This window comes from Heterodontus francisci, chromosome 3 (assembly GCF_036365525.1).
Source record: "Heterodontus francisci isolate sHetFra1 chromosome 3, sHetFra1.hap1, whole genome shotgun sequence".
In the NCBI taxonomy this organism is placed as follows: domain Eukaryota; kingdom Metazoa; phylum Chordata; class Chondrichthyes; order Heterodontiformes; family Heterodontidae; genus Heterodontus; species Heterodontus francisci.
Window position 1 is genome coordinate 94,789,792 of NC_090373.1, and position 18,110 is coordinate 94,807,901.

General features: G+C 42.4%; 1 protein-coding gene across 1 annotated transcript in view; it reads right to left on the minus strand.

Moving 5' to 3' along the window:
• The window catches only part of LOC137358614 (intersectin-2-like), a 113,072-nt gene that overhangs the window by 22,819 nt on the left and 72,143 nt on the right, over nt 1-18,110 (minus strand). Inside the window, exons 19-20 of the mRNA XM_068024686.1 lie at nt 3,303-3,401; nt 1,803-1,970 (exon numbers count right to left, since the gene is read on the minus strand). Of these exons, the coding sequence (XP_067880787.1) occupies nt 1,803-1,970; nt 3,303-3,401 (267 nt within the window). The remainder of the gene's footprint in view (nt 1-1,802; nt 1,971-3,302; nt 3,402-18,110) is intronic.

Genomic DNA, 18,110 nt, shown 5'->3' on the forward strand with positions numbered 1-18,110 from the left:
ATTTTGTCCCGAATTATTCTTTCTAGAAGTTGCCTCACCACTGAAGTTAAACTGAATGGCCTGTAGTTGCTGGGCTTAGCTTTACACTATTTTTTTGAACAAGGGTGTAATGTTTGCAATTCACCAGTCCTCTGGCACCACCCCCGAGTCTAAGGAAGACTGAAAGATTATGGCCAGTGCCTCCACAATTTCCACCCTCACTTCCCTCCGTATCCTTGGATGCATCTCAACCGGTCCTGGTATCTTATCCAGCCTATCCAACAACTCCTCCTTAGCCATTTTAAACCGTTCTAGTGTCTGAATTACCTCCTCTTTCACCATTGCCTGGGTTGCATCTTCTTCCTTGGTAAAGACAGATGCAAAGTATTCATTTAATACCTCAGCTATGCCCTCTGCATCCATGCATAGTCTCTTTTCACACTCTCTCTTTGCTTCTCTTATTTGATTTTCCACTTCCCCTCTGAACTTTCTATATTCAGCCTGGTTCTCAGTAGCATTTTCTACCGGACATCTGTCATAAGCACACTTTTACTTCTTTATCTTAATCGCTACCTCTTTTGTCAACCAGGGAGTTTTGGATTTGTTTACCCTATCTTTCCCCCTTGAGGGAACATACCTTGACTGTGCCCAAACTATCTCTTCTTTGAAGGTAGCCCATTGTTCAGCTACCATTTTTCCTGCCAACCTTGGACTCCAATTTATTCGCCGCAGCTCCTTGCTTAACCCATTGAAGTTGGCTTTCCCCCAGTTAATTATTCTTACTCTGGATTGTTCTTTGTCCTTTTCCATAGTCATCCTAAACTTACGTAGGTTGTCAGTCAGCAGCTGTGAAGGGCATCGGGAAGTTAATGTTTTGGGTGTGAAACTTCAAAACAAGCCCCATTCTGGTGAATGTTTTATGCTCGAAATATGAACCTGCCTTTTCTATTTAACGATGCTAAAGGATGCCAATTACCTTTTGCATTTTTGCCTCGGGCAGATCATTCCAGAGAATAGAACATGTATTAACCTTTACAGAAGTGCAGAATAATACATTCATGAATCATGGTTTATCCAAACATACATTAATATTCAGCTGTAATCCTTCACCAGACCCTGAAATGTGAACCAATGTTTTCTCTTTCTGATTGTACTCAATTCAGCACTTTCTGAATTCTTCAAATTTCAGATTTCCAGCTGTTATTTTTTTCTTTATTTTATCTCTAATATTTTGGGATTAACAGGTAATAACAATAAAGTAACAAATTGCAATATTCAGGTCAAGTATGATATTGAATCTTTATTTCACAGTGTCCACAGGTTAGGGAAGGCTCCCAGACTGTAGACAGTGTACAGCAGTAGTGTGAGGTTTTCTAGGTGTGCACTAGAGAACAAACAACAGACAAGCAGTCAGAGACCTCGTCTAATGACCATACATACCTAGACCTCGTGACTAGTGAGTTTAGGCAAGCAGGAGGTCTCCTGACCTGCACACAGAGTGACCAAGATTAAGCATTGTGGGAGAGAAATGCAATGAAAATTTAATCAGCTTTCCCTTCAAGCAATAGAATAGAAGATGCAGTCTCATACTCAGGTAAGAAACAAGTATTCCTGCAAAACACAATGGGAAAGTGGACTACCAGGTAGTAGCAATCACTTGGAGGCACACTGTTCTAATGAATCTGACTGGCAGTCAGATTAAATTAATGAACTTTCTCTTTCAATTACAGAGAGATGTTGAATGATATCAAATTTCCACCTACGCCCATCAAGAGGGTGCTCATTTGCAAACCAGACTACAAAAGCGACCCATGCAACCTCACCTCTGCTAGTCCGTCACACTGAACATGTGACTGAATCCACTCCAGCCTGTCGGAGTTTTCCTTCTCACGCACACCTTCATTCACCTGGGAACACAACTCCTCAGCACGCTCCAATGCCAGCTTCAAGTGGTTATGGTCAGCATGGATCTCTGGAGTGTTTTCCAAAATCTGCAGTTATTGTGAAATGAGTTATCGATAGAAATTAGGACATGTTACAGTCTGCTCTGTATAATCCTGATGTGAAGATCCCATTTCTTCTACAAATAATATTTGCACTCATGCAATGCCTTATCACACTGAAAGATTGCAAGAGCTTTGTACAATAAATTACATTTTTATGTGTCAGTGACTGGTTTGTCGGTAAAATCTTCGAGCAAATAACCTTCTCTGGCACTGCAACACATCACAGGCACAATTGCCAAAATATCCAATTTTTTTTGTATTGAAGTCCTTTTCAGAAGTAAGTTTTCGTAAAAATATTCCAGAGAAGCCTGACGGAATAAACTTTTGTAACAATGACCCAGTTGTACAATTCCTTTGTTACAAAATCAATGCAAAACTTCCTTGCTGTTAATTTATTTTTCAGTTTACAATTGACTAAATATCATTGTGAATCTTCCCTGGAATAATCCTTAAAAAAGTCAATAGAGTTCTGTTAAATTACACATGGCACTCACCGAGTCAGAATATTGGTTTACCACAGATATTTGAGCAACTTATGTGATCTGCTTAAGATGTCATTTAAAGAAAAATGTCAGATTCCCGTCCTCCATCAGCATTTCAGTGAAGTCAATAGAACATAAGCATTCCTATGAACATGACAAACTTAATGGTCCAATGAGCCAGTCACTTTCTTCCTAATCTCAACCCATCTACCTTCCTTTTCATCATACTGCTCAATCTCTTCCCTTCTCACATTGAACTGTCTATTAAATCCACTTGTACTGTTCACTGCAATTTGGGAACCTATTTCACAAGTCATTATCTTCTGTGTAAAAGCAGACTTCTTTTAATTTAACTTACTAATTTATAAAGTCATTGCTTTCTGACTTGTTTAGTTTGGATTCTGGGAAGCTGGTGTATGTGATTTGTCTTTCTTAGTTGCAACTGAAGCTAGTTCTCTTATTTTGGAAACAATATAGTAGACCCACAAAAGCTGCATCTATGATTCTGCCACCCAGATGAAGAGAGTGGATTTAGTAGTGTAAACATTGGGGGCCAGCTCCTGAACGTGAATCCTCTGGAATCTGGACTAAGTGAACGCCTATGTAAAGGTGGCTTAACTTGTGACCTTCAGGTGGAGATGGCTATTCCGAAGTCAAACAGGTTTATGAAAAGTAAAATTTCAGAACACACAACTCCCGAGTGTGTTTAAATAAAAAGCTTTTCAACAACATTTAATATATATTTAAGTGGTTATAGCGATGAATAGGTTTAAAAACATGGTATAACTAAAAGACTGACTACTAATTTTATGTTGCAACATTAGCATGCACTTACATTTTTAATAATAAGTGGATAACGTGTAATCCTCTGCATAGGCTTCAGTAAGAAGCTGGAAAGTGGCATCCCTTTACATCGAGGGTCAGAGGCCAATTTCTGTGGGGGGGAAAATGTGCAGAAGTTATTGAAAACGACCAACATTTACAGTCCTTGGTTATGGTCATAAACTGCATAAACTTAAATCAACATCTTTTAGAGAAGACAAAAACTTACATCTTATTAACAGGTCCACTTTTTTTCTTGGCATATAGAAATGATTTGGACTTTGTTATGGGGAACACAATCTCAAAAGATTTAGAAAATGAGGACGAGAAATGATTTTAGGAGGACAAAAATAGATTTGTATTTTCAGAAGAAATACAAGGAATAGGATTATACATTCAACTTAAAAACTGATGGGTGTGGATGAACATAAAAGCTTAGGGTTCAAATATATAATTCCATGAAAGTGCAAGTGCTGGTAGATAAAGCCAAAGGTCAATATCATTTTGGGTTTTATAAACTGAAGCAGAGTAATAGCTCAAGTAAGTGATAAATTTGTACAAGACACTAGCTAATTCACTGTTAGGTGTATGGCTGCGGTTTTGGGTGCCTCATTATTAAACATACAAAAATGATGGACGGGAGAAGATCAGACCCATCAGATAGATATGCGGCAGTACGATATCATAGCTATTACAGAAACATGGCTTAAGGAGGGACAGAATGGCAGCTCAATGTTCCTGGTTACAGGGTTTTCAGATGCGATAGGGAAGGGGATAAGAAAGGAGGGGGAGTGGCAATTTTGGTCAAGGAAACTATTACAGCTGTGAGGAAGGATGATATGCTGGAAGGTTCATCAAATGAGGCCATACGGATTGAGCTAAGGAACAAAAAAGGGGCAATCACACTGCTGGGAGTGTACTATAGACCCCCAAACAGTCAGAGGGAGATAGAAGAGCAGATATGTAGGGAAATCTCTGAGAAGTGCCAAAACAATAGGGTAGTAATGGTAGGGGATTTTAACTACCCCAATATTAACTGGGATAGTTTTAGTGTGAAAGGAATTGAGGGAGCTGAATTCTTGAGGTGCATTCAGGATAACTTTTTTGCCCAGTATGTAGCAAGTCCAACAAGAGAGGGCGCAGTTTTAGATTAGTTTTAGGAAATGAAGATGGCAGGTGGAAGGAGAGGCAGTGGGAGAGCATTTTGGTGGTAGTGATCATAATTCAGTCAGTTTTAACATAATTATGGAAAAGGACAGAGATTGAACAGGAGTTAGAGTTCTCAATTGAGGCAAGGCCAATTTTACTAAACTGAGGAGTGATTTAGCGAAAGTGGACTGGAAACAGCAACTTGAAGGTACATCAGTGTCAGAGCAGTGGGAAGCATTCAAAGGGGAGATTCACAGGGTTCAGGGTAAACATGTTCCCACAAAAAAAAAAGGGTGAGACGCCCAAATCTAGAGCCCGATGGATGTCAAGCAGCTTACAGGGTAAGATAAGGCAGAAAAGGAAAACTTATGTCCGACACAGAGAACTCAATACTACAGAAAGCCGAGAGGAGTATAGAAAGTGGAGGGGTGAAATCAAAAAAGAAATTAGGAAAGCAAAGAGAGGGCATGAAAGAATATTGGCAAGCAAAATCAAGGTGAACCCACAGATGTTATCAATACGTAAAGAGTAAGAGGATAACTAAGGAAAGAGTTGGGCTCACAAAAGTGTAGGAGCGGAAGATGTTGGTATGGTTCTTATTGAATACTTTGCATCTTGTCTTCACAAAAGAGGGGGATGATACAGATATTGTAGCTAAGGTGGAGGAGTGTGAAGTATTGGATGTGATAAACATAGGGAGAGAGGAAGTATTAATGGGATTAGCACCCTTGAAAGTTGATAAATCACCAGGGCCGGGTGAAATGTACCCTAGGTTGTTAAAAGAAGAAATGAAATAGCGGAAGGTCTGACCATCATTTTCCAGTCCTCACTGGATACAGGCGTGGAACCGGAGGTCTGCAGAACAAACAACAAACAACAGTACAGCACAGGAACAGGCCATTCGGCCCTCCAAGACTGTGCCGATCTTGATGCCTGCCTAAACTAAAACCTTCTGCACTTCCGGGATCCATATCCCTCCAATCCCATCCTATTCATGTATTTGTCAAGATGCCTCTTAAACGTCGCTATCGTACCTGCTTCCACCACCTCCCCCGGCAAAAAGTTCCAGGCACTCACCACCCTCTGTGTAAAGAACTTGCCTCGCACATCCCCTCTAAACTTTGCCCTTCTCACCTTAAACCTATGTCCCCTAGTAACTGACTCTTCCACCCTGGGAAAAATCTTCTGACTATCCACTCTGTCCATGCCGCTCATAACTTTGTAAACCTCTATCATGTCGCCCCTCCACCTCCGTCGTTCCAGTGAACACAATCCGAGTTTATCCAACCTCTCCTCATAGCTAATGCCCTCCAGACCAGGCAACATCCTGGTAAACCTCTTCTGTACCCTCTCCAAAGCCTCCACGTCCTTCTGGTAGTGTGGCGACCAGAATTGCACGCAATATTCTAAGTGTGGCCTAACTAAAGTTCTGTACAGCTGCAGCATGTCTTGCCTATTATTATACTCTATGCCCCGACCGATGAAGGCAAGCATGCCGTATGCCTTCTTGACTACCTTATCCACCTGCGTTGCCACTTTCAGTGACCTGTGGACCTGTACGCCCAGATCTCTCTGCCTGTCAATACTCCTCAGGGTTCTGCCATTTACTGTATACTTTCCACCTGCATTAGACCTTCCAAAATGCATTACCTCACATTTGTCCGAATTAAACTCCATCTGCCATTTCTCCGCCCAAGTCTCCAACCGATCTATATCCTGCTGTATCCTCTGACAATCCTCATCACTGTCCGCAACTCCACTAACCTTTGTGTCGTCTGCAAACTTACTAATCAGACCAGCTACATTTTCCTCCAAATCATTTATATATACTACAAACAGCAAAGGTCCCAGCACTGATCCCTGCGGAACACCACTAGTCACATCCCTCCATTCATAAAAGCACCCTTCCACTGCTACCCTCTGTCTTCTATGACCGAGCCAGTTCTGTATCCATCTTGCCAGCTCCCCTCTGATCCCATGTGACTTCACCTTTTGTATCAGTCTGCCATGAGGGACCTTGTCAAAGGCTTTACTAAAGTCCATATAGATAACATCCACTGCCCTTCCTTCATCAATCATCTTCGTCACTTCCTCAAAATACTCAATCAAATTAGTGAGACACGACCTCCCCTTCACAAAACCATGCTGCCTCTCGCTAATAAGTCCATTTGTTTCCAAATAGGAGTAAATCCTGTCCCGAAGAATCCTCTCTAATAATTTCCCTACCACTGACGTAAGGCTCACTGGCCTATAATTTCCTGGATTATCCTTGCTACCCTTCTTAAACAAAGGAACAACATTGGCTATTCTCCAGTCCTCTGGGACCTCACCTGTAGTCAATGAGGATGCAAAGATTTCTGTCAAGGCCCCAGCAATTTCTTCCCTTGCCTCCCTCAGTATTCCAGGGTAGATCCCATCAGGCCCTGGGGACTTATCTACCTTAATGCTTTGCAAGACACCCAACACCTCCTCCTTTTTGATAATGAGATGACTGAGACTATCTACACTCCCTTCCCTAGGTTAATCATCCACCAAGTCCTTCTCCTTGGTGAATACTGATGCAAAGTACTCATTTAGTACCTCGCCCATTTCCTCTGGCTCCACACATAGATTCCCTTCTCTGTCCTTGAGTGGCCAACACTTTCCCTGGTTACCCTCTTGCTCTTTATATACGTATAAAAAGCCTTGGGATTTGACATTGTACCTCTGTTTAAAAAAGGAGTAAGGGATAGACCATGCAATCTCTGTACCGATAATGAATTGTCACCGCCTTAGTGTTGCCAACATTGATCGGACATATTCATGGACATTTCATCACATGACCTCCAGCCTCCAACCACCCTACACCCCATACTCCTCTGTACCCTCTCTAGTTCAATTACATCCTTTCTGTAATGAGGTGACCAGAACTGCACACAGTACTCAAATAGGCCCAGTTTCTCAAGTCTCTCCTCAAAGCTAAAGTTTCCTATCCCTGGGACCATTGTGGTCAACCCACTATATATATAGCTTTAATGTCCTTACACAGAACATCATAGTGATGCACAGGGCATCACAACTATGGAGGATGAACTAGTGAATCATAGAAACAATCATAGAAAGTTTAAGGCACAGAAAGAGGCCACTTGGCCCATTGTGTCTGTGCCGGCCAAAAAATGATCCACCTATTCTAATCCCACCTTCCAGCATTTGGTCCGTAGCCCTGCAGATTATAGCGCTTGAAGTGCATATCCAGACTCCTTTTGAATGAGTTGAGGGATTCTGCCTCAACTACCCTTTCAGGCAGTGAGTTCCAGACCCCCACCACCCTCTGGGTGAAAAAGTTTTTTCTCATCTCCCCTCTAATTTTTCTACCAGTCACTTTAAATCAATGCCACCTAGTCACTGACCTCTCTGCTAAGGTGAATAGGCCCTTCACCTCCACTCTGTCCAGGCCCCACAAAATTTTGTACATTTCAAATCAAATCTCCCCTCAGTCTTCTGTGTTCCAAGGAGAACAACCCCAGCCTATCCAATCTTTCCTCATAGCTGCATTTTTACAGTCCTGGCAACATCCTCGTAAATCTCCTCTGTACCCTCTCTAGTGCAATTACATCCTTTCGGTGACCAGAACTGCACACAGTACTCAAGTTGTAGCCTAACCAATGAGTTATACAGTTCTGGCATAACCTCCCTGCTCTTGTATTCTATACCTCGGCTAATAAACGAAAGGATTCCATGTGCCTTTTTAACCACCTTATCGACCTGTCCTGCTACCTTCAGGGATCTGTGGACATTCACTCCAAGGTCCTTCACTTCCTCTACACCTCTCAGTATTCTCCCATTAATCATGTATTCCGTTTTCTTGTTTGACCTCCCCAAATGCATCACTTCATGCACTTCTCCAGGTTGAACTCCATTTGCCACTTTTCTGCCCATCTGACCAGACCATCAATATCTTCTTGCATAATAAAAACAAGAAATGTTGGAACCACTCAGCAGGTCTGGCAGCATCTGTGGAAAGAGAAGCAGAGTTAACGTTTCAGGTCCCGAAACGTTAACTCTGCTTCTCTTTCCACAGATGCTGCCAGACCTGCTGAGTGGTTTCAGCATTTCTTGTTTTTATTTCATATTTCCAGCATCCGCAGTATTTTGCTTTTATTAATATCTTCTTGCAGTCTACTGCTATCCTCCTCACTATCTACCACACGGCCAATCTTTGTGTCGTCTGCAAACTTCTTGATCATGCCCCCTACATTTACATCCAAATTGTTAATATATACCACAAAAAGCAGGGGACCCTGTACTGAGCCCTGCGGAATGCCACCGGAAACAGCCCTCTAGTCGCAAAAACACCCGTCAGCAATTACCCTTTGTTTCCTGCAAATAAGCCAATTTTGTATCCACCTTGCTGCATTTCCCTGGATCCCATGGGATTTTTTTTTTTTAACCAGTCTACCATGCGGGACCTTGTCAAAAGCCTTGCTAAAATCCATGTAGACCACATCAACTGCACAACCCTCATCTATCATCCTTGTTACTTCTTCAAAAAATTTGATCAAGTTGGTCAAACAAGATCTTCCCTTAACAAATCCATGCTGACTATCCTTGATTAATCCATGCCTTTCTAAGTGACAGTTTATCCTGTCTCTCAGAATAGATTCCAATAATTTGTCCTCTACTGAGGTTAGACTGACTAGCCTGTAATTATTTGGTCTATCCTTCGCTCCCTTTTTAAACAGAGGTACAACTTTAGCATTCTCCAGACCTTGATGGTGTCAGGGATGGGAAACTTTAGCTTTGAGGAGAGACTTGAGAAACTGGGCCTATTTGAGTAGTGTGTGCAGTTCTGGTCACCTCATTACAGAAAGGATGTAATTGCACAAGAGAGGGTACAGAGGAGTATGGGGTGCAGGGTGTTTGGAGGCTGGAGGTCATGTGATGAAATGTCCAGGAATATGTCCGATCAATGTTGGCAACACTAAGGTGGTGACAATTCTTTATCGGTACAGAGGAAATTAGATTCCAATAATTTGTCCTCTACTGAGGTTAGACTGACTAGCCTGTAATTATTTGGTCTATCCCTCGCTCCCTTTTTAAATGGAGGTACAACGTTTGCAGTTCTCCAGACCTCCAGCACCACACCCGTATCCAATGAGGACTGGAAAATGATGGTCAGACCTTCTGCTATTTCCTCTCTTGCTTCTTTTAACAGCCCAGGGAACATTTCATCTGGCCCTGGTGATTTATCAACTTTCAAGGATGCTAATCCCATTAATACTTCCCCTCTCCCTATGTTTATCACATCCAATACTTCACACTCCTCCTCCTTAGCTACAATATCTGCATCATCCCCCTCTTTTGTGAAGACAGATGCAAAGCATTCACTAAGAACCATACCAACATCTTCCGCTCCTACACACAGGTTACCCTTTTTGGTCTTTTATGGGGCCTACTCTTTCCTTCGTCATCCTCTTTGCCACATAAAAGATTATTGCGCAAAGTAGGAGCTCATGGTGTCGGGGGTAACATATTAGCATGGATAGAAGATTGGCTGGCTGGCAGAAAACAGAGTATGCATAAATGGGTCCTTTTCTGATTGGCAGGATATGACGAGTGGATTCCCGCAGGGGTTTGTGCTGGGGCCTCAACTTTTTACAATTTATATCAATGACTTAGACGAGGGGAGCAATGGCCATGGTAGCTAAATTTGCAGATGAAACAAAGATTGGTAGGAAACTATGTTGTGAAACATAGAAAATAGGAGCAGGAAGAGGCCATTCGGCCCTACGGGCCTGCTCTGCCATTCAAAAACGATCATGGCTGATTGTCTAATTCAGAACCTTGTTCCCGCTTTCTCCCCAAATAACCCTTGATCCTTTTGGCATTAAGAGGACATAAGGAGGTTGCAGACTGATATAGATAGGTTGAGTGAGTAGGCAAAAATCTGGCACATGGAGTATAATGTGGAAAAATGTGAAGTTGTTCATTTTGGCAGGAAGAATAAAAAAAGCAGAGTATTTCTTAAATAGGGAACGACTGAATAATTCTGAGGTGCAGAGGGATCCAGGTATTCTAGTGCAGGAGTCACAAAAGGTTAGTATGCAGGTACAGCAAGTAATAAAGAATGCTAATGGAATGCTATCCTTTATTACAGGAGGAACTGAAAATAAAAGTAAGGATATTATGCTTCAGTTATACAGGGCTTTGGTGAGACCACATCTCAAATACTGTGTGCAGTTTTGGTCTCCTTATTTAAGGAAGAATGTGTTGGAGGCGGTTCAGAGGAGGTTTACTAGATTGATACATGGAATGAGCCGGTTGTCTTATGAGGAAAGGCTGGACAGACTGAGCTTGTTTTCATTGGAGTTTAGAAGAGTGAGGGGACACTTGATTGAAGTATATAAAGATCCTGAACAGTCTTGACAGGGTGGATGTGGAAAGGATGTTTCCTCTTGTGGGTGAGTCCAGAACTAGGGGGCACTGTTATAAAATTAGGGGTCGCCCTTTTAGAACCGAGACGAGGAGAATTATTTTTCTCACAGAGGGTCGTGCGACTTTGGAACTCTTTGCCTCAGAAGGTGATGGAGGTGGGGGTCATTGAATATTTTTAAGGCGGAGGTAGATATATTCCTGTTAGGCAAGAGAATCAAAGATTATCAGGGGTAGATGAGAGTGTGGAATTCAAGACAGAAACAGATCAGCCATGATCTTATGAAATGGCGGAGCAGGTTTGATGGACTGAATGGCCTACTTCTGCTCCTAATTTGTATGGTCATATTTCCACTGGAGCAGAGAAGGCTGATGAGATTAAAATTATGATGTGGTTAGAATGTATAGGGAAATACTACATTTTCTGGTTGGGGAATCAGACAGAAGGGGTCAGCAATACAGAATTATGACAAAGAGAATGAAGGAAGAAATTAGGGGTTTTCTCTTCGGACACAGAGTTGTTGGAGCATTGAATGTTTTACCACAGGGAGTGGTTGTAGCAGAAAACATTACATCCGAAAAATGAATAACTATTTGAAATTAAGTAAGGTACACAGGGCTACTGGGATAGCATGAGGGAGAGGTTGGTTTTGGATTGCTGTAGCTGGCATAGACATGATAGGCTGAATGTCTTTTCCTCTGATCTGTAAACTTTTATGGGTTTATCAGACATACATATATTTAGAATAGACTGATAGTGCATTAGAAATGATTTGTGCCACATTAATAATTGCCTTGTAAGCTTTCCTGATGAACAAGTGAGTTTATGCAGCGCACAGATGGATTGTCAGTTCTGTGCTGAATTATCTGATCACAGTTAGTGTGGAGGTAGGAGCACTCATTTTTGCCTCAACATTGTTGTGTGATAGACAGGGACATGCGACAAATCAGCCAGGCTAATCATTCCTAATCTCACTACAAAGTCCAGGTTCATGGATGTTGAAGACAGGATTCGACTTAGATGTTATGCCTCTATTCATAAATATTGGCTGCGTGAGCATGATACTGGAAAATACAATAGAATCAGCCCTCAGCAAAGAGTTGATGCCATTAGGAGGAGTGGAGAGGGAAGAAAGCAGGAAAAATAAAACTATCTCGTCATTTTTTTCTCCATGGAGTATATGCACAAATTACTGACTGTGGTGTTAGCTCACATTACTGTACAAATGGTTGGAAAAATTATAAAGAGAATGTTCCCCTGATGATTCAATGACAATTTTTTTTTTATTCATTCAGGGATGTGGGCGTCACTGGCTCGGCCAGCATTTATTGCCCTTGAGAAGGTGGTGGTGAGCTGCCTTCTTGAACCGCTGCAGTCCATTTGGGGTAGGTATACCCACAAGGCTGTTAGGAAGGGAGTTCCAGGATTTTGACCCAGTGACAGTGAAGGAATGCCGATATAGTTCCAAGTCAGGATGGTGTGTGACTTGGAGGGGAACTTGCAGGTGGTGGTGTTTGTTGCCCTTGTCCTTCTAGTTGGTAGAGGTCGCGGGTTTGGAAGGTGCTGTCTCAGGAGCCTTGCTGCATTGCATCTTGTAGATGGTACACACTGCTGCCACTGTGTGTCGGAGGTGGAGGGAGTGAATGTTTGCAGATGGGGTGCCAATCAAGCGGGCTGCTTTGTCCTGGATGGTGTCGAGCCTCTTGAGTGTTGTTGGAGCAGCACCCATCCAGGCAAGTGGAGAGTATTCCATCACACTTCTGACTTGTGCCTTGTAGATGGTGGACAGGTTTTAGGGAGTCAGGAGGTGAGTTATGCGCCTCTGGATTCCTAGCCTCTGACCTGCTCTTGCAGCCATGGTATTTATATGGCCACTCCAGTTCAGTTTCTGGTCAATGGTAGCCCCTAAGATGTTGATAGTGGGGGATTCAGCGATGGTAATGCCGTTGAATGCCAAGGGGAGATGGTTAGATTTTCTCTTGTTGGAGATGGTCATTGCCTGGCACTTGTGTGGCGCGAATGTTACTGGCCACTTATCAGCCCAAGCCTGGATATTGTCCAGGTTCTTGCTGCATTTGTACACGGACTGCTTCAGTATCTGAGGAGTCACGAATGGTGCTAAACATTGTGCAATCATCAGTGAACTTCCCCACCTCTGACCTTATGATTGAAGGTAGGTCATTGATGAAGCAGCTGAAGATGGTTGGGCCTAGGACACTACCCTGAGGAACTCCTGCAGTGATGTCCTGGAGCTCAGATGATTGACCTCCAACAACCACAACCATCTTCCTTTGTGCTAGGTATGACTCCAGCCAGCGGAGTGTTTTCCCCGATTCCCATTGACCTCAGTTTTGCTAGGGCTCCTTGATGCCATACTCGGTCAAATGCTGCCTTGATGTCAAGGGCAATCACTCTCACCTCTTGAGTTCAGCTTTTTTGTCCACGTTTGAACCAAGGCTGTAATGAGGTCAGGAGCTGAGTGGCCCTGGCGGAACCCAAACTGAGCATCACTGAGCAGGTTATTGCTAAGCAAGTGCTGCTTGATACAATGTTGATGACACCTTCCATCACCTTACTGATAATTGAGAGTAGGCTGATGGGGCGGTAATTGACCGGGTTGGACTTGTCCTGCTTTTTGTGTACAGGACATACCTGGGCAATTTTCCACATTGCTGGTCGATGACAGTGTTGTAGCTGTAGTGGAACAGCTTGGCTAGGGGCGCGGCAAGTTCTGGAGCACAAGTCTTCAGTACTATTGCCGGAATATTGTCAGGGCCCATAGCTTTTGTAGTATCCAGTGCCTTCAGTCGTTTCTTGATATCACGCGGAGTGAATCAAATTGGCTGAAGTCTGGCATCTGTGATGCTGGGGACGTCAGGAGGAGGCCAAGATGGATCATCAACTCGGCAGTTCTGGCTGAAGATTGTTGCAAATGCTTCAGCCTTATCTTTCGCACTGATGTGCTGGGCTCCCCCATCATTAAGGATGGGGATATTTGTGGAGCCACCTCTTCCAGTTAGTTGTTTAATTGTCCACCACCATTCACAGCTGGATGTGGCAGGACGGCAGAGCTTAGATCTGATCCGTTGGTTATGGGATCGCTTAGCTCTGTCTATCGCATGCTGCTTACGCAATTTGGCATGCAAGTAGTCCTGTGTTGTAGCTTCACCAGGTTGACACCTCATTTTGAGGTCTGCCTGGTGCTGCTCCTGGCATGCCCTCCTGCACTCTTCATTGAACCAGGGTTGGTCTCCTGGCTTGATGGTAATGGTAGAGTGGGGGATATGCCGGGCCATGAGGTTAGAGAGAGTGAGCGAGCCTGAGAGAGAACAGTGCCAGAGACCCACAGTTAAAAGTGGCAGTGGGGAGTCAGCGGGAGACAGAGACCACGTCTGGAAAAAAAGAAAAAAAAAAATCCAAGTGCAATGTCACAGGAAAGCAGGTAAGTGATTGTCTGGTGAATATTTCTCTTTTCCGCTCTCTAAACAGGGGCATGTGTGTAAATTCGGATTTAAATTAGGGAAATTAAAACTTTCAATCTAGTTAATATAACAGTAAGTGAATTAATAATAAGTATTATCACACAGCAAGTCTCGAGGCATTAGTTAAAATTAATAGCTTACACAAGGTACTAACCAGATTCTAAAAGGGGGAATACAGATTTTTTTTCTTAAATCATGGATGAGCAGCTGAGACCTATTGCTTGCAATTCCTGCGCCATGTGGGAACTTCAGGATACTTCATGTGTCTTGCAGCAAAACATGTGTAGGAAGTGTCTCCAGCTGCCTCAGCTCGAGTTCAGGATTTCCAAGTTTATGGGGCAGCTGGAATCACTGTGGAGTATCAGGGAGAATGAGTGTTTCTGGGATTGTACGTTCCAGGAGGCAGTCATCCCACAGGCAGTGAGTTCGGAATAGTAGATGGATGCTCATCCGGAAGAGGCAGGCAGTGCAGGAGTCTTCAGGTTCTGTGCCACTCTCAAACCAGTACTCAGCTTTGGAGAATGCTGGGAGTGACGACACCTTGAAGAAGTGCAGTCCAAACCATGACACCAGCAAAGTTCAGAAATGCAGTTGTTATAGGAGATTCCATAGTCAGGGGGACAGATAAGCATTTCTGTAACTGTTATCGTGAGTCCCACATGGTATGTTTCCTCCCTGGTGCCAGGATAAAGGACATCATGGAGAGGATGCAGAATATTCTGCAGGGGGATGGGAGTGAGCCAGAAGTTATGGTACACATCGGTACCAATGAAATAGAGAGAGCGGGTATTGAGGTCCGACAGTCAGACTTTCAGGAGCTAGTGAGGAGTTAAAAAGTAGGACCTTGATGGTAGTAATCTCTGGATTATTCCCAGTGCCACGCAGTAGCAATAGCAGAAATAGGAAGATAGGGAGGATCAATGCATGGCTTGAGGTATGGTGCAGGAGGGAGGGCTTCAGATTTTCACAGTTAGTGGAAGTTGAGATGATACATGATTTCAAAATGAAATTGGATGGCTGCTTGAGGGATATAAACTTGCAGGGCTACGGTGATAGAGCAGAGAATGGGCCCAACTGGATTTCTCTACAGAGAGCCAGCATGGATTCGAGGAGTCGAATGGCCTTCTGTTCATAATGACTCTAAATGCATCATCTGTCAGGAACACAGATTAGAAAGATCCCAGATTCAAGCCTTGCCCTATGTTAAAATTGTTGATCTCAACCAGATAGCTGCACAAGTGCCAGAATAGGCCTCAGCACCCAAAGAGAAATCCTATTCCTGATCCTCATCGAGTAATCCGTGCTTGAAGGTTTGGAGTGAAGATAAGATTCGGTATAATATGGCCAAATTATCTACAGAAAACACCTCCTCTAGGACCGTACCTAAAAGAAAGTGATTAAACTTACCAATACAATAGTATTTCTGTCTAATTACATAGACCATTGGAGACTATCCAAGATTTTAAGCTGTTTTTACTCTTGAGCTAACATTGAGGAAACATTAGGAATGGAATTTGTACATGGATGCAGTTGCAGCACAGAAGGGCTCTGCCTTTCAATCTTTGGTTACTACTATTACTCAGCCTTTCACCCTGTTGTCCAGCAATATCCCATTCTCCAGCTCCATCCATCCCACTATCTTACATCAAATTCACTTACTCCATCACCTTAACCCTTCTTACACCCAAGCCCCAACTCTTGCTCTGAAACAGAGTGAACTGACATCTTCATGTTCCGTTAATATTCAAGGTTTAATTTTTGATCTTCTCTGATGGCTTAGCGAGTTTGACTCATACATAATTGAATGGGTTCCAGAGGATGCCCACTTCACAGCCCAGCAAAAACGTTATGTTTTCAAGAGCAGAGGGAAAGGAGGAAAACTGCCATATCATCGAAAATACCACAGAAACTGGTGCCTACTTATGCGATGATATCCAAGCTGTGCTTTGTCACTCTGGAAAGTAACAGTGATTTTTCAGAAAACTTCAAACCTTTTTGAATTTGAGTACTGCTGTGAATAATCATTTCAAATAAATGAATTGCTTTTCTATCTGACTCTGAACAGGACAATAAACAGAGTTAATAAGAAAAATAAGTCTCTCTACTTTTTCTTGCTTAACTTCTGCGTCTTTCAAGCAGCAGGCCTGGATTCTGAATAGTTTTAGTATGCTTCTTTTCTTCAGAGCACCTGCACTACTGCTAAAGCATGCTTGACATGTACTTGCTTTCAGCCTTTCTGTGCATGTATGTTACTGGAGCTGATTTCTACCATGCATATGCATAGTACAGAGCAGCACATAACATAGGTAAGTGTCATTTCTGTGCCATTCTGTGGGAAAAGGAATATTTAGAAAGACAGAATAAAACAGGAAATAGATTGGTCAACAATTTCAGGAGCCTCAAAGGTCATCTTGGTTGAATGCCTTTCACAATTGGTGTAATCTTCACACTTGAGTTTTACCATCATTTTCATCAAAACTAGCATTGAACAGACTGGGAAGGAATGAATAGATCACTGATAAATTAAGGATAGCCAGCAGCCTGATGTAATCTTGTCAGCCAAGTAAATCTTATTCTTAAACTGAACCAAATTCTAAATATTAATTTTTCCTCTACCAGATTTAAGAACTGGATTTAAGAACGAACTTAACAAGTTTCAATGCTCTAATGGTTCCAGCTTTGCATTGCAGTTGCCGTACAGCTGAAATGATCAAATCCAATAAACTCAGTCAAAGATTTCTTGTAGTAAGAACTAGTAGTAAGAACCAAGGGCCAGGAATTTTAAAACCTTCCAGTTCAGCCTCATTTCTGCATAATCACCCACATTTTTCATATACATATATGCTTACCTCATAGCTTTTATATCAAGAGGAATAAACAAAGACTTTGAACAGCCCAAAATGTCTAGATCTAAATTAGCTTCTAAGTCCCTGGCAATTTGGTTACCTTAAGCACTTGACTGATCTTGGTGAGATTTTTCTCACCTTTCTGATCTGCTATGTTTCAGGAATAAACTAAGAAACAGCTTGATTTCTCAAAAATGATAAAACAATAATATGGTCTACTCCTTTTATGTAAAACTGGAAAGACAGTGACATTGATTTAGTAGATGAGGCCCCACTGCACCAATTTTAGGAAATTCTGCCTGAGGAGGGATTAGGAATCCAACCAAATACCTTGAAAAGTCATATCGTTTATCTTGTCATAAAATATGATGAAGGTTTAAAGGCATGATACATTTCGTATAATTTAATTGAAAGGCCTTCAATATAACAACATCTTCCAAACGGAAGACAAACAAGGATATCAGCTTTCACACCTCCTCTGGACACATCTTTTGTTTCTTTACTTGTCCCATTTCACTCCCTTTGGTTCTGCACCAACTCTTTTGTCATTTAGCATCTCCAGTCTTCCGCCCTATCAGACCTTCCCTTTTGTTCTTTTTCCACCCTCCCCCATTTCACCTGTTTAAAATCTAACACATTTCTAACTTTTCCAGTTCTGATGAAAGTTTATTGACCTTAAACGTTAACTCTGTTTCTCTCTCCACAGATGCTGCCTGACCTGTTCAGCTTTTCCATCATTTACTGTTTTCATTTCAGTTCTACTGCATTCACTGTATTTTGTTATTATATCAACTTTCTAGCTTTGAACTTCATAAACTGATCATCGGTAAGAAAGCAAGCATACTCTCTCAAGACTTACGTACTCTCCCAGCCTTACATGGCCAAAATTTCAACTTTAATATAGGATGGTAAAACAGAACAAGGAATAGGCT